Source organism: Balaenoptera borealis (genome assembly GCF_965194805.1).
Source record: "Balaenoptera borealis genome assembly, chromosome: 16".
NCBI lineage: Eukaryota > Metazoa > Chordata > Mammalia > Artiodactyla > Balaenopteridae > Balaenoptera > Balaenoptera borealis.
The window spans coordinates 7,897,428-7,921,004 of record NC_138872.1 but is presented as its reverse complement, the minus strand read 5'-3'; the positions used below and the strand labels follow the sequence as shown (position 1 = coordinate 7,921,004).

The 23,577-nt window shown below is 42.8% G+C and overlaps 1 protein-coding gene across 2 annotated transcripts in view; it reads left to right on the top strand.

Moving 5' to 3' along the window:
* The window catches only part of DOK5 (docking protein 5), a 153,480-nt gene extending 137,321 nt beyond the window's left edge, over positions 1-16,159 (top strand). For both annotated transcript variants that reach the window (XM_082362730.1, XM_082362729.1), the window contains 2 exons: positions 6,568-6,688; positions 15,336-16,159. In XM_082362730.1, coding sequence (XP_082218856.1) covers positions 6,568-6,688; positions 15,336-15,400 — 186 coding nt within the window. In that variant the 3' untranslated portion in view covers positions 15,401-16,159. The remainder of the gene's footprint in view (positions 1-6,567; positions 6,689-15,335) is intronic.
* Positions 16,160-23,577: the final 7,418 nt, after the last annotated feature.

The window sequence follows — 23,577 nt, the reverse complement described above, 5'->3', positions numbered from 1 at the left end:
TCTGATTTGATGTGTGGCTTCTTTGTTGTTGCCTGAAAACTTTTAAAAATTTCTCCCCTCAAGCCAGAAACACAGTCCAGTATCAAATATTTAGGTTTAAAAAGAAAATGTGAATGTTCCTATTAGGACCTTGTTCGGAACTCTTGGTAAAGATAGTATTTTGATTGACATAGGGCTAATTAGAAATACTGCTAACATTGATGGAACCCCACGATGAGTCGTGTGTGTTCTTGGAATTAGCTGCAAAGGAGGAACTTTCTTTCCTCTCTTTTTTTTTTACTGACGTGATATTAACGACTAAAGGAGGTTAAATAACTAGCCTACAGCCATACAGTTATTAGTGGCAGATTCCAGACTTTAACCCTGGTTTCCTGACTCTGGAGTTTGGGGTCTTACTGCAGTGGAAAACTTTTTCCCAGAGTTATTGGTCCAAAGGTGATAAATAGCATAGGACAGTGGTTCTCAAAGTGTGGTCCCTGGACCAGTACAATCTGAATCATCTGGAAACTTGGGAGAAATGCAAATCCCCCATCCACAGTGGGGATGAGGGCCAGGAATCTGCATTTTAATGAGCCCTCCAGATGATTCTTGCTTGCTAAAGTTGGAGAGCTCAGAGAACTGCTGACCCAGGGTCCAGAAAGCATAGGTAGAGTCTATTGCCAAATGTGATTTTCACAGGAGAATATGTAGGCAGAACATGAAGGCATAGTTCAGGAAGCCGAGTGGAGAATGTCGGTGAGTTGAAGGGTGGTGTCACTGGTACAGCTGAGTTTGGGTGGAATGAGAGAAAGACATTGAAGTGCGGGTTTCTTTTAGAACCTAGTTTTACTTTTTCTCTCTCGGACTGAATTGTTCCTTCTGATTCAACTTTGTGCACGTGTTGTGCTTAAAATACCGAGAGAAAATAAGTTGGTTTATATATACTTCCGTGAACTGAGGGCTACTACCAGCATCAGATGAGTTTTGGAAGTCTCATGTTGAGCAGACATTCGGCGTCAATGTAACTGTGACTCGCAGCACAATCTTGTTGTCAAAACCGTGTCCTTGTTCGGTGACTTCAGGGCCCAGGTTGAGTTTGCATATGCAGAGTGGCTATTGGCAGACACCCCACTTGAGTTACTTTAAGGGGCAGCCCGGTGGAAGTTTAAGAGTCTGATGAGGAGGGAATTAGGTCATGAAGTCGTCATCGGTTTGCCATTGTGATGATTTGTGCTGGTTTCCGAATGGATCCAGCACAATGTCACATACGCAGCATGTGAGCATACTCACGATGGACTGATTGTAGCATCCTGTCGTGCTGTTCAGTTTTGCAAAACACAATGCTCTGTTGTAAAAACAGATGGATTCCAGAGAAGGACGGTGTGGTGCAGTGTTGTGGCAGAGACCCACTGCCCTGCACGCCTGGTCTCAGACTCATAAAAGAAGTGCACGAGCAACGGGTAAGTGTCAGCCAAACCAAATGAAGGATGAAGAAACCAAAACTGTGCTTGGCAGTGGACAGGACGGTTGTTTTTCTTGCTGACACGCCACGTATAGCGGTCATTAGAATGTTTTCTCTCCCAAGAGGGTTGATATGATTTGCCCATTATTATGAGAAAAGAGCCTTGACAATGAGCAGTTCCCTCACTGTGAGTATTGGGAGGTTGTTAAAAGGATCTGTCTGTGTTGTTGACGATGATAATGATGGGGAGCCGTGCTTTATCCAGTTGTCACGCAAATTTAAATGGTACTTTCCCTGCCACTGCTTGACAGGAAGTAGCCACCCACTATGTCATTACATCATGCTTTTTAAGAAAATAGTCCATGTAGCACATACTACGATGTGATTTTATGTTAACGTTTTTTGAGGACAGCTTTACTGAGATATAATTCACATACCATACAATACACCCTTTTAAACCGTACAGTTCAATGGTGTTAAGACATTCACGGAATTGTGAAACCATCACTGCAGTCCACTCCAGAATATTTTCATCACCCCAGAAAGAAACCCATCTCCTTTAGGCGTCATCCGCCCAGCCTTAGGCAACCATCGATCCGCTTTCTCTGCACTTGCCGGTTCTGGACATCGCATATAAATAGAATCGTACACGATGTGGTCTTTTGTGACTGGCTTCTTTCACTCAGCATCAAGTTTTCAGCTTCATCCGTGTTGTAGCGTGTGTCAGGACTTCATTCCTTTTTATGGCAGTCTTTTTCTTTTTTATTTGTTTAGTTTTATTGTCTGTCTCCTTAGGAAGGGATGTTCCATGAGAGAGGAGATTTTGAGGCTTAAACGCGGGGAGGGATGTGTCCCGTGTCACACAGCTCATGTGGAGCACAGCCTGAACGGGAGCACGGGTCTCCACTCCACGGTCGGCTCCCTGCCACCCTCGGCACCACAATGCTTTGTGTGTCCTTGAAACCCAATCAGTTACATCCGTTGATGGATTATCTCAGGCCACCGGGCAGCGTCAGAACTCGCTCAGGCTGGTTTAGGAAGAGACCTAACGTGCATCCCTGTTGTTTAGGGGGAAAGTTTGAGTATTGAAGTACAAGAAGGCATTTGTTTGACATTCACAAAGCCTTGTCTTTCTTCCCTGGCGGGATCTTGAGTAACACTGTTAGTAGAATGAATAAACGTGTAGAGCTGAACTCCCCCGCCATCGGACTGTCGTGACCGATTGTGCATACGCACATAAGCAGGTCTTTCCCCGAGGCCCTGCTTCTGCTTATCACTTGAATGGCAGAGTAGAATGATGCAGTCTTATTTTTTATATTTTTAACATCTTTATTGGAGTATAATTGCTTTACAATGGTGTGTTAGTTTCTGTTTTATAACAAAGTGAATCAGCTATACATATACATATGTTCCCATATCCCCTCCCTGTTGAGCCTCCCTCCCACCCTCCCTATCCCACCCCTCTAGGTGCTCACAAAGCACCGAGCTGATCTCCCTGTGCTATGCAGCTGCTTCCCACTAGGTATCTATTTTACATTTGGCAGTGTATATATGTCCATGCAACTCTCTCACTTCGTCCCAGCTTCCCCTTCCCCCTCCCCGTGTCCTCAAGTCCATTCTCTGCGTCTGCGTCTCTAGAATGATGCCGTCTTATTACGACGTTCCCCACAGCCCCCGAGAACCACGTTAGTTTAACCTGGACCTGGAGCTTCAGCAGGAATCCGGCTCTGGGCCAACAGTGCTTCTGATTGGCTGGGTTGATTAGGATTTACTCCCTGGGCAAGAGCTGGGTTCACTGGCTCATTCATCCATCCTCTATTTGTTCAGCCTTTGGGGGCCCCACATAGGTGTCGGGGACACAGAGATAAAAGATATAATCCCCACTTTCTTGGAGTGCATGGGCTACAGGAGGAGGTGGGCTAGTTTAGCTGCTGTCACAAAACAGTGAAATGATCAGAGTAAGAGCAGGGCTGTGGGATGTCTGGTAGGAGCACCTTGTGTCATTAAGGGGGCAGAGTTGTCAGGAGGTGATTCCTGAGCTACCTCCTGAAGGGAAGGTAGGTGTTAGCCAGGTAAGGGGTGGAGGGAGCTCTCAGGCTTAGGGATCAAGGCAGTGGTGGGAAGGGGGCAGGGGGGAGGCACCACAGGTGGGTGGAAATGGCAGGCCCCCACCATAGTGCAGCCTGAGATGGGAAGGGTAGCAAGCTCAGAGGGGAAGGGTCACTTAAAGCAATAAAGAAGGATGAGGGCAAGCACAGGGAGACCAGCTCGGTGCTTTGTGACCACCTAGAGGGGTGGGAGAGGGAGGGTGGGAGGGAGACGCAAGAGGGAGGGGATATGGGGATATATGTATACGTATAGCTGATTCACTTTGTTATAAAGCAGAAACTAGCACACCACTGTAGAGCAATTATACTCCAAATAAAGATGTTAAAAAACAAAAACAAATACGTCCATATAATGGAATACTATGTAGACATTAAAAATGCTGTTGTAGAAAATGCCAACATGCTAACAGTACATTGTTCAGGTGAAGAAAATAAGTTATAAAAAAGATATGATATATGTGAAATTAAAAAAAAAAAAGAAGCATGAGAGTGGACACCTTCCAGCTAGACTCTTCACCACATGACTTCCTGGGTCTTCTCAATCTTTGAGAATTCAGACATTTTTGCATTGTTAAATAAGAAGACTTTTCTCAGCATTTTTCTCCAAAGACAGTTAAAATGCCTCTTTCATAAAATTATATATTGTTTCAAAGGTTTGAGGAAGAAACAGAGAACCTGGCTTTGTAATGTTCTCTGTGACACATGACATTAGTGTCATTTTATTTTTGTTCCTAAATAAGCTTTCTAAAAATACAGTCAGATCATGCTGGGCTGCAGAAATATATTCACAGTAATATAGTGAGTAATTTGAATTTGACAGCTATTTCCCAAATATTTGCTTTATATTAAAATTTTTATTACATTAAATATAATCCCTTTATATTAAGAAAATCTTATAAGCAGTACCTTGAGAATTCAGTGCTTTTCCTCTCTTTATTTTCTTGTATTCCATGTTATTGAGGTTGAATGTCACCAGAAGTCACTGGTAAATAGATTTTTTTGGTTTGTTTGGTTTTGGTTTTTGCTCTTAAACTTTCGAGACTTTCGTTTCTGCAGAAATAGAGAAACAGCCACAGAACTTCTCTACTAGCTTTTGTTTTCAGCTTTTTGCCCTTTTGATTTAACAGGACATGTTTAGGAAAAAATGTCCCCATGAAACCTAGTGCTATGTAATTCTACTTGGAGACTCATTTTGGTAATTGTGCTATTGTGATAAAGAATCCAATCCATCACATGTAAATGCAAGACATATAAATTAAAATTGTCTTTAGAAAGATGGTTATACTCTTTTTTTAAAAAGTCAGTCTCGTCAACTACAATGAGTTTTGTTCTCCAGAGTGTGAAGCCTCATATTATTTTGGCTTTATTGAGTGAATATGCAGATATTATGCCTGGAACTACCATGTTAATGAGATGTGTAGAGTGGGGAGTTTTCTCTTAAAAAAAGATCTTTCAGTGGGCATTGCAGTTTATACTCATCATAATAATATCCTCCATTTTTTCCTGCACCTAGTTTGTGCTAGGCAAGTGCTAAGCAGGTATCATCTCAATGAACCCAAATGGATAAATATTTAATGCCAGCTTTCCTCATAGGAGCAATTAAAATGGCATTCTACTAGAGTGGTCTGATTCACTGTTTCCTTAATGATACCATATGTAAATGTTTCCTTTTTAGTTGATGTAAATCTGCCTTCCTCTGGTTTGCAGTTGCCAAATATTCCAATGTATCTCTGCAATTAACCAGGTCCTGAGTGATGGAGACTTAAGTTGCCCCCAGTTTTCCATGATTGCAAACTGTATCCTAATGCCCATCCCTGTATAAATCCATGTATCCGTGAGCACATTTTTATAAGACTGGGGTGGGTTATTTGGTATTCAAGCAATTCCAGGGAATCAAACATTGTGAATTGTCATTTCTCATGTTATGACACAATAAAAGTATATCATGCTTGTGTCTAGATCAGGGCGTAGAGGAGAGGGTGGCTGGACAGCTGCCTCAAATCATGAGCCCCACCCACTCTTCCTCGTGCATTGTCCCCATTTGCCTTCTAGTCACCTCCTGCCCATCCCACTGAGCTGTCTTCTCTTTGAATCTTCCCCCCGATGTGTTCGGACAGGCCACTGACTACTCCCCAAGGACCTGGGGCGAAAGATACAGGCCACTGTATCTTTCAGGATGGATACTCCTAAATGTTTGGTGCCAAAAGCTACGACTTCCTCTTCCTCCCTCAGTGTCTGGAATGCGGATCAGGTGCTTGTAGGGGCAGACAAGGCTCTTTTTCTTATGCTAGTGATAGAACCCAACTCAAATCAGCTTAAACTGAACAGAAATAATCGGCTTGTATAATTGAGAAGTCCCAGGCTAGTCTCTTGGTTCAGGTAGGATCCAAGGTCTCAGTGGAGCTTGTCGGGACTCTCCCCTCCTTTTCTTGGCTGTCTCCTTTGGAATAGTGTCCAATGACTGGCATGTTCTCCCTTTATTGTTCCAAGATAGGCTCCAGGCCCATCTCCTGTCCTCTCAGCAACCCCACAAGAAAGCTCATAAACATTTAATTCAACGGGTATTTCTTGTGCATCTACCACGTGCCAGAAATAATCTAGACCCTGGGATTCAGCAATGAAAAAAACAGGCAGAAAAACCCCTTAATTTACCTCTACCGATTCTCTCTTCCACAAAAGTCCTAATAAATGTCCCCAGGGATTGTGTCTTATTGGCCTGACGCAGGTCACCGGGCCACCCCTAGAATCAGTGGTGGGGTCCGACCACGACCGGATCGGTTGAGCTGAATAGGAGGGAAGTTCCCCCAAGGAAAATCAATGCGCTGTTGCCAGCCGGCTGAAGAACGGATGCTGCGAAGTCAGTGAAAGCGACCGGCGTCCACCGCCACCACGGGGCCGTACGCGCCGACTGGCTGACGGGCCAGCTGGCGCGCTTCTGCAGCTCCCTGCGTGGAGCTCCCTGGGCCAGGCCTCTCGCGGCCCCGGGGTTGCTGACACACGCTCTCTTCCTTCACACAGCTCCAGGTGAGGACGAGTGAGCGGGCCGCCTCGTTGAGCACCATGGTGCCCTTGCCTCGAAGCGCCTACTGGCAGCACATCACGCGGCAGCACAGCACAGGGCAGCTCTACCGCCTGCAAGGTGAGCGCGGGCGGACTGTGTGCGGGGGGGGGGGGGGGGGCTCAGCTCCTCACCTCTGCTGCACGCCAGGCTGGTGAGCCCCCTTCCTCCCAGAGCCTGGCCCCCGTCGAGGTCTCACTCCCCGTCACTTACACTGTATCGCAGTGTCCTTGGGGGGAATTGTTTAAAATGCAGATTCTTGGGCCCTCAACCCCAGAGATGCTAGATTTTAAGGTGTAGGGAGCGGCTGGGCAGCGTGCACTTCTAACAACCTACACGGGGTCTGGGCACGAGGTCTGGCCCACGCTTGGGGAAATAGTCGAGCGGACTGATGACTAGCAGCTCGGCACTCCTTGGGAACGTGCCGCCGGCGGTGCGGACGTTCAGGCCCCCTCAGGACCTCGGGGGGTGGGGCCCGGCCCCGACTGTGTGATGCTCGTGACTCTCAAGCTTGGGACCCACGCTCTCCTGGGAGGGGAACGGACTGCGGGACGGGGAGCCCTGGGCTCTGCTTCTGCTGTGACTCTAAGCCAATCCTGAGAGGCCCCTTTTCCAGAAAAGTGATCTCTGGAGCAGGGTACAGAACGGCCCATGGAGGGACCAGGGGAACAATTAGAAAAATGTTAAAACGTTTTCTTATCCTTTCAAATGTATCTTTGTGTGTTTTATGTATAAGGATACCTTGTGTGTATATAACTTATAAATAAATGAATAGGCCTATGTAGGGGGTTCTTGCTGAAGACCTTTTCGCTGATGAGGAGCGAGACCCCCAGACATGGAGGAATATCTACGAGATGGCACCTAGTTCGTATGCAGAAACTTGCTAAATAAATGAATGCAAGAACGAGTGAATGACCACAGGAAACAATGGCCTCGGCCATAGATACCTGCTCTCTGTACCCTAGTCACCCAGCCTTCCCTTCGGCCCTTCCTGCTGGTCATCTCTCCCCCAGAGAGCTTTTCCTGGTCTTTCTCCCTGGAATTCTGTGCCTTTCCCCTGTGTCCGAGGTAACTCTTTGTCATCTCTAGGTCTTACCTCCAGGGCCCTCCCTGACTCCAAGGCAGGCCCCCCAGACTTCATCATAACTGGTGTGGAATCTCCGGTCGTGTGTACCCCTAAGATGCAGACGAGGGCACCCTCTTTTATAGCGCCCCACCACAGTTTTCATTTCATATTTAATTGTGTGGCCAGTTGACTCATGACTAACTCTTCCAAGAAGCAGTAATGCCAAGGAGGGCAGGAGACCTGTGTCTTTGTTTTTTCCTCATTATTTTATCCCCCAGTGCCTTGCATGGAGTCCATGAATATTTGTTGAACGACCGTATAATGCTAAGAGGGCACTGAAGGTCCTTACATTCTAGTCTTTATGACTGTAGGCTCTGTTCACTTGTGGGGAGCATGGCATAGTGTAGATGCTCAAAAATTATGTCCTGAGTGCCTGTAGGAGTGACACGTGACTGCCTTGATAATTGATAAATAAGCTGACCTTCCAAGACACATCTACACAGAGAGAGAGGGTTGGGTTAGATCAGGTTGTTATAAATGCCATTGGTTTCATGTCAGAACAAATTCAGAAATTTTTGCAGCATTTTGACTTATATCATCACAGTTTTTGTCATTTACATATCGCTTGTACCATTATTCAATTTTCTTCAGTCTCTTCTATTTAAATATATTTATTTTTAAAAGTATATTTTACTGTCTTTATACTGCTATACCAATTACCTATATTTTTGCTAATACACAATAAGATCAACTGTACCAATACCAATAGTAATTACTGAAGGTTTAAAAGAAGCATGTGTTATGAACATATACTCACAAAAAGCTATGGAGTTGCTTTGTAACTTGACTGTCTACACAAACCCAAATAATCTTTACAAAAAAAGGTATGTCTTTTCAGATTCTGTGTGTCTGGAATGCAAAAGAAAGTTGAGAACCAAAGTGATGTAGGCTTCCTAAAGAGAAAATGGATAAATTGCTTGAATTCCTGAGAGACAGCCTGGTAATTTGAGAATAGTCAACTTGTATCAAAGTTGATGAATCACTGGATTTCCCCAGAATACCATGTTTGGAAAGATGAGAGTGGATGTCATGAATATTTAGTATGTGTTGCAGTTTCAGAATTTATTAGCAAATATCCCAGAGTTTAAAAATCCTTAGGACAGTCTGGACAGAGAAAATGTCATGGGAAGAAGACACTCACTTTACAATCCTTACTTTAACTAATCTAACTCTCTTTAACCAAAATGAGTAGGCATTCATCAGAAATGATTTTAAGGCTAAGGGTCTTATCAGACCCTTTAATATTTTTAAAAATCTTCTTAAGTTTAAAGCAGATGTTTTAGATACTGTTAGCATGCGGTTTGTATGCTCCTTGGGTTTATACAACTACCTCTGACAATGTCTACATCTGTTTGCTACGAAGAAAACAACTCTGTTTTCCAGCATACAGACATAGTTTTCTTAAACCACAACGACAAAAAACGCAGATTTACGTGCATGCAAAAAGCCCGTATTATGGTTGGAAAACCATACATAGCTGCCAGGTCTGGGATGATCATCAAAGACGAGTGACCCACTAATTCCAAAATAACAGTAGTGATAATGTTATCTTTAGAAGTGGAGCAGAGCAACACAAAACCTCACCGCAAAGGAAAAAAATCATGTTCTTTGAGAAGTTTCTGTTGTTTTTGTCAAAAATAGCAAGCCACCAACCAAACGACTCATCAGAATTGGATTTGGGTTTATTTGATAAATCTTTATCTTTAGGTTTGTTATCTATTATTTTTATAATTCAGTACTCAAAAGATTCAGACAGACCTTGGAGATATTCGGGGTTCGATTCCAGACCACCTCAAAAAGGCGAATATTGCGATAAGGCAAGTCACACAAATTTTTTGGTTTCCCAGTGGACACAAAAGTTATGTTTACGCTATACTGTAGTCGATTAAGTGTGCAACAGCATTATGTCTAAAAAAGATGTACATACCTTAATTTAAAAATACTTTATTGCTAAAACATGCTAACCATCATCTGAGCCTTCAGGTCGTAGTAGTAACATCAAAATCACTGATCACAGGTCACCATGATACATTTAATAATAATGTACAAGTTTGAAATATCGTGAGAATTACCAAAATGTGACACGGAGACACGAAGTGAGCAAATGCAGTTAGGAAAAATGGTGCCAACAGACTTACTCGATGTAGGAGTGCCACAAATCTTCAATTAAAAATATGCAGTGTCTGCGAAGCATAATAAAGTGAAGCACAATAAAATAAGGTTCTGCCTGCATTACTGTAAACTTAGGTTCAAGTTTATTGGTATGGATTGCCCAAATGAGCACAGTAGTAATACTTACAAAACAGTCATTTGAAGATAGTGATAGCTTAGTTTCTAATGAAATAAATACCAGTGATGAGAAAAAAATGCCACAGAATTCCCTCAGAGATGATGGATTATCAGACTTTGTTATAGGGTTTTGAAGATGATTGTGTTCTAGGTTTTGAAGATGATAATTAAAACTATTATTGTTTGCTCTTTGTTATATAGTATGACCTTCATTGAACACAAATTTCCAATAGAATTCTTATATTATTCCTGTTTGACTGCATGCTGATACTCACTGAAATGTCCTATTATCTTGGAATATTTCTGTGCATGAGAATGGCATTGTAATTGCTTCATTTTTTTTTTGCTTCATTTATATACGTTTTTTGGTACCAGTTATTTCATCAAATTATTTGTTTTCACATACTTTTGTTACCTGTGTAGGAATTAATGTAAATGTATTTTATTTTGATATTTAATTTGTACCAATGTTTACTGAGATATTTCCTCACCAGTGTGTTCTGTGTAGATTTGTCCATATTTATTTTACCTTGTGGATTGCTTTTTAGTCGCCAACATTCATTAAGATACAGTGCTAATACGTGCTGTGTATGCAGGTTGGGGGCTCAACTTACCAGTAAATTTGATAGATTAAAAAAAATATTCACAGACTACCTAAAATTATCTTGCTTATTATCAGGGGTGGTCATTTACACAACAAATAAATGGGATAAGTTCATCTATTCCACCTATACCACCTGCTCTCCTTCTTCCCTTCTGCCCACCCCCAGAAAAAAAATGAAATTGAGAAAAACTAATAACATCATGACCCTGTGTGCCACAGGATGAGATTACACAGCACGTAATTTCTTCTTGTTTTGCTGGTATCCGTGAGTTGTAATTCCTCTGGCCAATTCACCTACCCTAATGTATTTCAAGCCGACGGTTTCTGACAGATCTGGTGGTTATTCTTGGAAATCAGACCCTTATGAGGGAATTTATCCGACTGGTCTGAGAAAATTTTCTTCTCCAAATTTAGTCCTAGAGAGCCACCTGCTGGTTACTTTTGGAATTACCACCTTATTATTGCCGTTTCTGGTGGAGAGAGGAAGGTGCTGGTTCGGACACACCCACCTGCACTAAGACGTGTTCAATCCACCTTCACTGCTTCTCCCACCCCATTTGCCAGCTTTCAAAACTAAATTCTCTTCTATGTTTAGGTATATACAGAATCAGCTTGTGAGGTTTATCATGAAAACTGGGAAGGAATTCATGAAACGGAAGCATTCAACAGTGTGCTGAGACCGTATTCACAGGATTCTTTTAAGAATTCATTGTATAAAATAACCAGAGTCATCTTTTTCCAATTGTATTCTGTATTGTCCTAACCCTGGTTGATATCACCTTCCTCCAGAAAAGTACTATGCTCCAATAAGTTTGGGGCAAAATGCTACATGTTAAATTCTCCTTTAGGAGGTTCAGAAAGTAAATCAGTATTTTTCAGACTCTGAGATGTCCTGTAGTAAAAAATCTGTTTAGTCTTGCTTAAATCAGAGCTCTGCAAATATATTTGAACATGCAGTCTTGTTTCTCCTTCTTTATATAAACAAACATTAACATACCTCTAGTAAAGTGCCAGATTTGTTCTATACAAGGGAGACTGGACATACTCACTGAGTATCTTTATAAAAGCTACCATTTCGTGAGGATCTGCTGTGTTCCAGGTTTTGCACTAGGAACTTAACATACATGGTCTCATTTAGTCGACAAAGCAGCCACCTGAGAGTATTTTACACCCATGTGCAGCTAAGACACAGAATTTGAAGGGTTAGTGATGTGTCCAGGATCACCTATCTAGTAAGGAGTTGAGGTTTTCATCTCTCCGTTCATTCATTGACGCATTCATTTATTTGGCAAATGTTAATTGAGCATCTACTTTATGCCAAGCACTGTGCTAGGTGATGGAGGTACACTGGGGCTACTAGACAGGCTTGTTTCTGCCCTCCTACAGCTTATTGTCAAAAGGAGAGTCACAGTCAGTAATTACACACATATATTTAATTTCAAATTTGGTCCATGTCAGATTGAAAAGAAAGTGTTTGTAGTAAAGAATGGTGAAGCAGAGCTGTTGTCAGTTTTGGGAGGATGATGACAACGGGACTTCTTTAGAGGGGCTGCAGCATTTACCCCAAGACCTGAAGTCTGAGAAGAGACAGCCATACTGAGAAGCAGGGTAAAGCATTGTCCACAGAGAGATCAACAAGTGCAAAGGCCCTGAGGTAGAAACGAGCTGGCGTGTTCAAAGAGCAGAAAGGCGGTGGTGTGGCTGGTGCATAAGGGCCTTTAGGAGACAGCAGGTGTGTCCAGCTTCATTGCGATGTTCTTCTCAAATGCCCTCACCTCCTTCTTAAAGTTAACATCTTAGGAATTTTGCTCTTAATCTTAAGGAGCTCCGTTGCTCAATATTTTAGAACCTTTCTGTTGGAATTGCCCCGGAAGATAGCATCCCTTGTTTCAAAAAAAAAGAGAGAAAAAAATAGGCACGTATCATTGATCAGATGTGACTTTAGATAATTTTAGGAAGTCAAAGAGTGGCATCAGATGTTTGCGTCACTCTACGGGACATCTTCTGTGTTGCTTATTTGGTTCACCTGGCAACAGCTCGAGTTGGCAAGAGTGGGACTATCTTCTCCATTTCAATGAAGGCAGAAACTGAGACCCTTGGAGGCCAAGTACTTGCTCAAGATCACATAGCCACTGGGTGGAGGGACAGACATTAGAACTTCAGTGTTCTTACTTTTAGTCCAGGGCTCGCTCTTTCTTTTATCATATGTCCTTGCCTTTGGGGGGAAGTTCTGCTCCTCCCGAAGTGTCCCCAAGACAAATACCATGTGATGGAAATAGCTCCTCCAGAGGGTTGGTTCCAGGCCATGCGATTTGCATTTTTATTTTAAGGATGATAGATTCTTGGAGCAAGTGGCTACTTTGGAGGAGTTAACATTGGTTTTTCTTTCTTTTTTATAATTTATTTTTTATTGAGGTATAGTTGATTTACAATGTTAATTTCTGCTATACAGCAAAGTGATTTAGTTACACATATACATACATTCCTTCTCACATTGTTTTCCATTATGGTTTATCACAGGGTATTGTATATAGTTCCCTGTGCTATACAGTAGGACCTTGTTGTTTATCTGTCCTATATATAATAGTTTGCATCTGCTAATCCCAAGTTTCTAATCCATCCCTCCCACCCGCCTCCCCCTTGGCAACCAAAAATGTGTTCTCTATAACACTGATTTTTCAGTATTAATTCTAACACAGCCACATACATTGTATATGCAGCTGGTAAGAGAGAAGTAATAGATTAAGATCTGAGCAAATGTGAAAAGATGAGGAATAAACTAGGGTCTCAAGCTCCCATGTCTATAGGGGCCAGGAGGACATGCCAGGACTGAGTGGTGGGGTCCCTGGTAAAAAACGGCAGGGAGAGTGCAGGCCTAGAAAACAGGGACATCTGCCCTTTACGGGAAGTTTGCAATCATTCAGATATTGACAAGCAATTCCAAATGTTCCAAGCCCTGCACAGGCCAGAGAACAGGGCTGGGCCCAGATGGCATCCACAGGCCACTACCAGCTTGTGACCTTTGTGTGAACTGCAAAAATGTAAAAAAAAAAAATCTCTCAATCCATCTCCTGGCGTTAAGCTTAAAAACAGCATTCCAACCAAGCCAGGAAGATTCAGTTAACCATCATGATAGAAGCTGCAGGTGTATGCATTTTGACTTGACCCCAAGTGAATGCTGTCAGTCACTTTTCTCGAAAACTTTTAGAGTCCAAGGAGCTACCGTTGAAGGTTCAGGAAGGGCTTTGCACTTGACTGAAGATATGGATTTTGCATCATTACTGTTTGTACGCTGTCTACTTCCTGCAGGGAATTTTTATCAAACTGTAATAAAGATTTGCCTGGATTTTTACTTGTAGGACCTAAACCCATTGATGCAGTTTCTCTGCGTTATAGCGTGTGTTTATGTGTGCGTGTGTGTGTGTATGTGCGTGTGTGTGTGTTGGAAAGAGAATAGAATTCATGTCCAGAATGGCTGGGAGGCTGGAAGAAATGATTTCTAGTGATTTGGGATATTTTAATGTTTAAATTACTTTAATAATAATCACCGCTATTGTGTACCAATGACTGTATGACTAGATATATATAATTTTCTTATGGTTCAGATTTGAGGCTTGCAAATATCCGAATCCACGATTTCTTATGTCAGAAAGAGACTCAACTGGGGTGTGATGGAGGCCAGGGCTGCTGGTGATAATGGGGTAGAGCTTAAGGCTTAGGGGGCCAGAGGCCACTGTGAACCTTTTTGCTATAGGTCCAGTGTTTTGAACGAGCGTTGGTGGGGTGAACATGCTCCAGGGGTCCCATCTCCCTGTGTGTTGGGCCGGCTTGAGCCACACATTGGGTTCCAGGAATGCTGTACTGTTGTGTAGGTTTTGCTTTGCTCACTTCTGACAGCTGTTCCCCTGGTCTGCGGTGTAAATTCCTTTGCTTGTGGTACCCCTTGGCCAGCAGATGGTGCTCTGTCTGCAAGAACTGGAAAACTGGCCTCCCGGCCAAATCCAGCCTGCTGTCTGTTTTTCTTCACAACGTTTCCTTGGCACATTCACGCCCATTCCTTACATATTAACTGGTTGCCTTTGTGCTACAGGCAGCAGAGTTAAGTAGTTGCTATGACACCATACAGTCTACAAAATCTAAAATATTTCATATCTGGCCCTTTATAGAGAAAGTTCGCCAGCCCTATCCTGTGTCACAAAGGGGGCTCACAGTCGCCTTGTGTGTTGCCTTCCTGACTTCTTCATTTTTCTTGGTTTGGAACTTAAACCTGAAATAATAAAGGCTAAATGGATTTTAAGAAGTCCTCTTTTACTGCAAGATTTCCTAGGTATAAATATAATATTGTCTTACTTCTGGTCCGGTTTCCAAAGAGTGTCCTCACCAAAAGATTCCACAGTCCTTTGATTCTATATCATTTCCCCTAAATATTCTGGGTGTAGGAGTTGAAAAAGACGAAACATTAAGGAGGAGGTTGTCCTTAACTGCTCCTGGTCTGATCACAGCTCAGTGCAAAGGCCACATGCAAATGATATGTTAATCATGCCATCTCTTACGACTTTCATTTGCATATCCCTGTGAGTGGCCTCTGGGAAAAAACATCCTGTGTCCTATGTTACTTATTTCTGCTATAGAGAAACTTGTGATTAGCTAATCTGGTTGTGGGCTTTCTTGAAGTATAACTGCCGATTTCTAAATCTTTTTTGGAAAAGATGTCACCAGCCCTCTGAAGCTTCATCGAACAGAGACTTTTCCTGCCTACCCATCTGAGCACTGACGGAACTGCCAAGAATTGCTGTGTGACATGCTTGTGATGTGTCAGGCACAGATCCACCCGGGAGGTCAGAGGATGACCCCAAGGGAAGCGCTGAAGAAAAGAAGCTACACGTCCTGGCTAACTGGTCCTTGGGAAACTCTGCAATACCATATTTGTCTTTTTCTTTTTTTCCTTTCTTTTTTTTCCCCCCTTAAAAAAAACTTAGCATAATTGAAACCTTTTCCTTAAAAGGTTTTTCTTTTTTCTTTCCTTAAAAAAAAATTAGCATAATTGAAACCTGCTCTATAGACATTGACGTTTTCTTCCCTCTTTTACAGTTGGACAGAAAGGAGTCGATGCCACAAAATGATTTTCTATTGTAGATACCATGTCCCTTGCACCTCTCTGAATCTATCCTTTTGCCGATTCTTGTGGTTTTTCCTTCTGAGTGTTTCAATTGTATGACAGTACTGACAATAAAATGGCTCTTAATTATTTGTTATTTGTTTAGACCGTATTCCTCAGTTATTCATATTATGGTTCTGCTTAACTGTTGGCCATCATATTTTATTATATTCCCCATTAGTTAAATCAGTGCTTTAACTCAGTATTACCTATTATGTTAATAAATCACCTTTCCAAGCACCCTTTATATTCTTTATAGGGTTACAATTTCTCTCTCACACCATCTCCCCTCTCCCTCCTTTTTAAAAAAGCCTTTATTTTGTTTGGTGTACTTTCCCAAAACATTTTAAAATAAAAGATCATTCTTCACCCATATGTTCTTGGGATTCTGGCTATATGGTTTTCTCTGTATCTCCAGTGTTTCTGAAGGTATGTGAATATTTGCCTTATGAGCCATGAGTGTGGTTTGGCATCGCGTTTGATGGAATCCAACCATTTATGCGTTTGTTCACTTGTTCATTCAGCTGGTCTGCGCTGAGCATCTACTAGACAGAGTCAGGAGACGTAGAGATAAAAAGACACAGGACCTGTCACCAAGGACCTTAAGTGCAGAGGAGTATGACAAGGAAATAAAGACACAATTCCAATACAGAGTGACATCTGCTAAATGGACCCCCAGAGGTGATGTACTTCTAAAGAGATGGTCACTCTATTCCCCAGGTTTTCCCATCAGGGAACTGCCAGATGGGAATTAAGTCTTGTGAGCTTCTGAGGCTAGAATTGCTGTAAAACTGCATGAGAGAGCAGAGATAGTGTCTGTCTCGGTCACGACTCTCTTCCCAGTAGAGTTGCCAGATAAAATATAGGACATCCAATTAAATTTGAATTTCAGATACACAATGAATAATTATTTAAGTATAAGTGTATTGCATGGGACATAATTGTACTTAAAAATGTCCATTGTATATCTTAGATTCAAATTTGACTGGATGGTCTATATTTTTCCTTGCTAAGTTTGGCAATCCTATTTCCCAGGCCCTAGAACTGTGCCTAACTATACATAGCTCATGCTTGAGAAATATGTGTTGAATGAATGGAGGAATAAACTCCTATCCTTGGGATAGAATTCTTTCTACAAGGGGAGGCAAATTAACATTGCTGGTATACGTTCTCAGTGTCAGGTCCGGGGCTAGGCCCTTCCAAAATGATTATTTTCACTAGGAAAAAAATAAATTTTGCTAAGTCCCATTAAGAAGGTTCATTTTCATTTATGTTCCTTCCAAAAATGCATAATTTCCTATAATGGAGATTGACCAATAAAACCCCAAAGACCCTGCTAAAATCCCACCTGGATCTGAGTTGGTTGGGATTTCCAAGGACAGTGCTGGTTAGGCTGTGTTTTTCTCAGGGGTGGAGAAACATTGGGGGAGGGAGGATTAAATTCAGCTAAGAATTAATTAGTGGATTAGCGATATAGAAATGATTTAGCGCTAATGGCTTCACTGGGATGCACTTGTGTTCTGTGTTCTCTGTAGCTACTCTTCACATCCTTTTAGCTCATCCTACTTCTCCTAGATGTATTTGTATTCATCTTTTAAAAATGTGGTTTGCCACACACGTTTGATAATTTGCTCACGGTTCATTTTCCTGACTCTATCTGGCTCTTATTTATTTCTTTTTCTCATCTAAAACTGCCTCATAAGAGGTTCTCCCTGATTCCCAGGGCCTTGGCAGCCAGCACGGGGGATTAAGTTGAAGAAGTAGATAAAGCAAATGGAATTAAAGACATAATTATAATTTTAATGAAGTCAGAATTGCTGAAGCAAGTCTACAGCTAATGACTGTGTGAAGAAATGTTGCTGAATGTAGTTAACTACAAGCCAGAGCCTCTTTTAGGACTTTTCAAAGAAGAGACATATTGACAGAAAAGAGTTAGAGTGCTATTAGGTTATCCTAACAGCTTCTATTTATTGTCTGTGCTATTCTTAGAGCTTTACTTGTGTTATCTTAATCCCCACAACAACTCCATGAGGTAAGTATAACTACTGTTCCCATTTAACAGATGAGAAACTGAGCCTTAAGGAGCTTAAATAATCTAAAAATATGCCCAAGATCTCTTAGCTCTGTTAAAAGGTAAACTGAGGCAGATTAAAAGAGTTTATCTGAGTATCCATCTCTTTGGATCAGGCAGCGCCCAACCAGAAGTAGTTAGAAGTGCTCCATGAACAGGACGTTTTTACAGAGAAGACTTGGAAGCAAAGCAAGGAAATTATTTGACTGACTCTAGTGGTTGCCTTATCTGGGAAAGAGTAGTTGGCTGTTTGTAGTTGGTTGTTCCTAAGTTTCATTTTCTTGGATTTTCGTGCACTGACTCTGGCTTACATTTTCCTTTGCTCATGTAGGCTATCAAGGCATTAGGATCACCCCAGTCTAATGGCCTTCCTGTTTGATTATGTTAACAGCTACTAAATGGTAGACACGTTTGAACCCAGGCAATCTGATTCCAGAGACTGCTGTGTAAAATCCCTTACACATGCTGCCTTAGGGGGCAGCAAACTTTTTCTTTAAAGGGCCAGAATATAAATATTTTAGGCTTTGGGGGTCATATGGTGTCACTGTTGCTACTGTATTGCAAAAAAGAGCCATAGACAATAATACTTAAAGGAGAGGCATGGCTATGTGCCAATAAAACTTTATTTACAAAAACAAGCAACAGGCTGGATTCGCCCACACCGTACTTGCCAACCTCTCCCTACTCTAGATTGTAAGAACACCCAATACTATCTTTTATCAGTTTCAGGTTTTTGGTAGAAACCATGAGAAATTTAAACACTTTAATCTCTGGCCTTAGATAAGAGACATAGTGATTTGAAGTGGTTTTGAGTTTTCTTTTTCTAATCCCGGATGTCAGTGGTGAATATCCAAGTGTGAGAAGGGGGAACATTTCAAAGCTGTGGAGGATTTGCACACAAACCAAACTGAATTCTCAAGCACTTACGCCAACATTGCGAAGAAACAAATCCAGAGGTTAAACGGCAGAATTTCACTTAGACATAGTTGTTTCTGTTTTCATTATATACTGAGAAAAGTGACTTTCTTTTGGCAGAAGGTGTGGTTTTGTCTTCCCCTTTGCGTGCTTATTGTAGCCGGCGCTAAAAAGACCTTTTACCCAATTTAAGGCAGCATGATGCAGTAGTTATTAAAATGCTTTCCACGTAAGACTGCTTGGGTTTCTGTGATTCGTTTATTCATTTACCAAGTATTCTGTCTTGTCTCTGGGTATTCCAGGCTGTGTGTTAGTTGCTAAAAATACGGTGTGAATATAACCAGCGGTGTACCTGCCTTCACAGTGCCTGTTCCATGACCTCAAAGCGCTTAGGCCAATGGTGCAGGAGACAGAAAAGACTAAGGAGAACGTACATTTACATAAAGAGACATTTTATGATTTTTTTTGGGGGGGGGGTAATCTTGACCTTTCAGAGGGGAATACTGTACCAACTATTAAAAAAAATTTTTCCTTTCAGTCCCAGAAAAAATAAATCCATTTTGAGATTTCCACACAAACTCAGTACTTCTCATTCATATTGAAATTTTAAGTTCTCCTGATTAAATGTTGGAGGTCAAGTTGCTCATCTTCTGATGAAAGTCAGTGCTGGCTGATTTCAAAGAGAGCTTTTGGCTCAACCTATAGGGATTTGGGTCAGCCAAGGCAAGACCAGGTGATAATCATTTGCCTACATTTGTGCTAAAGGAGATACAGCTGCCCACATTCTACTCTCTGAGCTTGTAGTTATCAAATGTTGGCAAAAGATACTTATTTAGTTCATCCGGGGTGGAGCCGATGAATCTATATTTTCAATCAGCATCTCTAGGTAATTCCAATGCAGGAGGTATAAATCCCATTTTTTAAAAAAAATTATTTATTTATTCATTTATGGCTGTGTTGGGTCTTCGTTTCTGTGCGAGGGCTTTCTCTAGTTGCGGCAAGTGGGGGCCACTCCTCATCGCGGTGCGCAGGCCCCTTACCGTCAGGGCCTCTCTTGTTGCGGAGCACAGGCTCCAGACGCGCAGGCTCAGTAGTTGTGGCTCACGGGCCTAGTTGCTCCGCGGCACGCGGGACCCTCCTAGACCAGGGCCCGAACCCGCGTCCCCTGCATTGGCAGGCAGACTCTCAACCACTGCGCCACCAGGGAAGCCCATAAATCCCCTTTTAAGAAACCTTGAGGAGATTGAAATGGAGAGAGTTCCCATCAGGTGAGATTTGGTACCTGGAGGCCATCAGCAAGGTGTTCATAAACAAGATGCCTTCGGGGAAGTCAGCAGGAGGGGCTGGGATGCGGGCCGGGCTGAGGGCACCAGTGAGGTTCCGCGAGGGGGGCGCTTGCACACAGGAAGGGGAGCTGTGTTGTGACTGAAGCTCAGGCAGTGAGGTCTGTAGTGGCGTTTCCCGTGCCTCTGCAATACTTTCTTTGTTGCCATAACAACTAATAAGGAGACTCAGTTTGACCTTCTTTGTTTCTCGGAGATGCCTAAAGTGCAAGGGCTTCTCGCACTGTTGTTTTTAATAGGAAAAAGCCGGCCAGAAGCTGCTGGGGAAAGCAGAGCACGGGCTGCAAAGACCGTGCAGGGTGAAGCGGAAAGCCGGATACCCAGCTGCTGCTGTTAATGACCCAGCGCTCGGCCGCTAGCCAGCCAGGCTTCCCCCAGCCTCCCTTCCCCCGGAGTGCTTTCCTCCTTGTTATAATAGTACCGTTATGTTATTATCTTTGGCCTTTGGTAATGATGCAGTCCCCTCCTGTACTAGAAGAGCAGAGGTTGCTTGGATGGATTTAAAGATGTCAGAGCAGAGGTTGCTTGGATGGATTTAAAGATGTCGGAGAGGGGTAAGGATTACTATTTTTGCTCTGAGTTTTGACCGGACGGTGACTGCTTCCTCTTTGTTGTCTCTCTGCTGTGTTTACATGTTGTGTTTATTTACTTTTTTTCCATTGGAAACCCTAGGAGGCCAGGCACTAGCTTTAATTGTTTTTTTTTCAGTAGGTAGCTACCCTCCTTTGGCCTAGCTAATGAGCACACGTGGAAGGCTTCTGTAGCAAGGGTCTGTAAATTCTGGCCAAAGCCAGCCTATCCCTGCTTTTGTCAAAGTTTTGTTCAAACACAGCCATGCCCATTTGTTTGTTACCTGTGGTTGCTTTTGCACAACAACTGCGGAGTTGAGTGGTGGTGTCAGGGGCCACGTGCCCTCTACAGGCAAGGTCTGCAGAGACCTGCTCCATACGATCCGGGCCTTCCGGAACCAGCTGATCCTCTGGGGACCCCGGTCCTGCAGGCGTCTCTTGTCCTCAGCGTCACCTGTGAAATGAATGTTCTCGGTGGAAGGGAATGCTTAGCCCTCCCCTGAGTGGGGCGTGCACCCTCTCACTGCAGCGGTCATTTTTTCTGCTGTTCCTTTTGCCTGGAAAAACCTTATTTTCTTCTACTCTTGGAAAACCAACACTTTCTTTAGACATTAATTAAAACACCAGGCTCTGAGTTCCTTCCTGGGTCCCCCAGACCAGACGAAGCCGCCAGTTATAAGCTTTTAAAGTACTCAGAGCGGTTCTTGCGTAGCACTAATTACTGTTTATAATGACATGTTCATGTGCTTATTGCATTGTCTGCCTTCTCCATGCTTCTCAAGCTCCCTGAGGGCAGGTACTGTATCTAATTGGCTAAGCTTTGTCCCCCCAGCACCAAATAAAATACCTTGTTAACTTAGCGGGTGCTCAATAAATCTTCATTTCATAAAGAAATGGAAAGTGAGACGGCAGCAAATACATCATTAAATCACAGCATTAGACATATAGGTTCTCCCTCAGGTGAGTAGTGTAGAGTGTGCCAGGGAACCCTAACTTTTCTGGAACTCCTGTGTGTGCCAAGCATAGTCCTTACGCCATCCCTGTGAGGGTGATGACTCCGGAGCCCACATGCTTTACTTCTACACTTGTGGTTCCCAAACTGTGTGCTGAGGTGCCCAGGGCGCCACAGTGAGTTCACAGAGGTGCTGTGGGATATATTAAACTTTTGCAGCAAACAGTGATATTCAACATCTGTTGAACCCTTGGGAACTGCTGGCTGGAGGCTGTTCAATTTCAACATTAGATCACATTAAATTCATTTCTATGATATCATTTTTGTGAAACTGGGTTTTCGGCAATAAAAAGCAAAAGTACTGTGTGAAAAATCAGTGTGGACCAGGAAATGAGGGTGGCAGTGGGTGTCCAGTCTGATTCCCAGATTTGAGGAACTTCGGTGCCCTATAGACACACACGTCCCCTTAGCAAGCAATTGTGGTTAAGAATAAAATTTTAAATGTTTTTTCTTTTGATTTAGGTGTATTTTTTAATGGTTCCTAATTTGTTAGGACAGCTTAAATGGCTTGGACCAAACAGCTTAATAAATGGAACTACTAGGGGCAGGACAGGAATAAAGACGCAGACGTAGAAAATGGACTTAAGGACACAGGGAGAGGGAAGGGTAAGCTGGGACGAAGTGAGAGAGTGGCATGGACATATATACACTAGCAAATGTAAAATAGATAGCTAGTGGGAAGCAGCCGCATAGCACAAGGAGATCAGCTTGGTGCTTTGTGACCACCTAGAGGGGTGGGATAGGGAGAGTGGGAGGGAGACGCAAGAGGGAGGAGATATGGGGATATATGTATATGTATAGCTGATTCACTTTGTTATAAAGCAGAAACTAACTAACTAAGCTAACTAAACTAACACCACTGTAAAGCAATTATACTCCAATAAAGATGTTAAAAAAAAAAAATGGAACTACTAAGTATTTCTCTTGGCCTAAGGGTATTACGGAAAACTTACTGAGCTACGAAATGCACTGTGAACAGAGAAAATGTGAGACGCTCTGCTCCCCGTTATATTCTCCTGCCGTGCAACAGCCCTCAGATATGGGCTCTCAGATTTAAGCCTCTGGTTCTGTGTCTAGTACACACGTACACACAGCAGGGCTGGTTTCATGGGTGCAAAATCCATGCAGTCACACAAGGACTCCATGCTCACAAGGCCCCACATTTGGCTCTGCTGGTGCCATCTTGAAATTCTTCATACTTTTATCTTTGAACTTGTGTTTGTATGTAAAGTCCCATGGGACAATGGGGCATGCGTATGAGCAGAGGAGGTGCCTGCAGTGTGCGTCCACTCGCTGCTCCCTGATGCTGTGTTTGCACATAGCACTCGTCGTGCCCTGTAAACACAGAATTCCCGAGGCCCCAGGATGCATGGGAGTTCAGGGATCCCCAAAGCAAGTACAACACAAGGGCGTCATATCCATCATGGAGTAAGCAGGGGCCTTGAGAGCCCAAGACGCTTTCCCTTTGAACCAGAACTTGCTTCAAATGCAGAAGGAAGGTAGTGGTGGTCTATGAAACACAACCAACCAAAGAAGTCCATCATATCCTTTCTTACACACGGTCCTCCCCTCTATCATAGAAGGAAAAGGAAAGCTGGGAAAACCCACAGTTCCTTTTCCTTTCAATCCTTTCTCATTCATCAGGAAGGCCAAGCTAAAGGGTGTTGGTAGAATGTCCATGTCTCAAGAAGTGAAGTAAAAACAAGTGTGTTAGTTTTTGTGCAGCTTTTCTCCTGTTCTGACAAGAACAAAATGCATATGCACATATGAGCTGAGGAATATGAGGTGTGTAATTTTGGTGATTCAGCATGTGAATTAAATGTTCTTATATGAACATTAAAAACAGACATGGCATGATGTAAAAGATGACCACTAAAATTTGT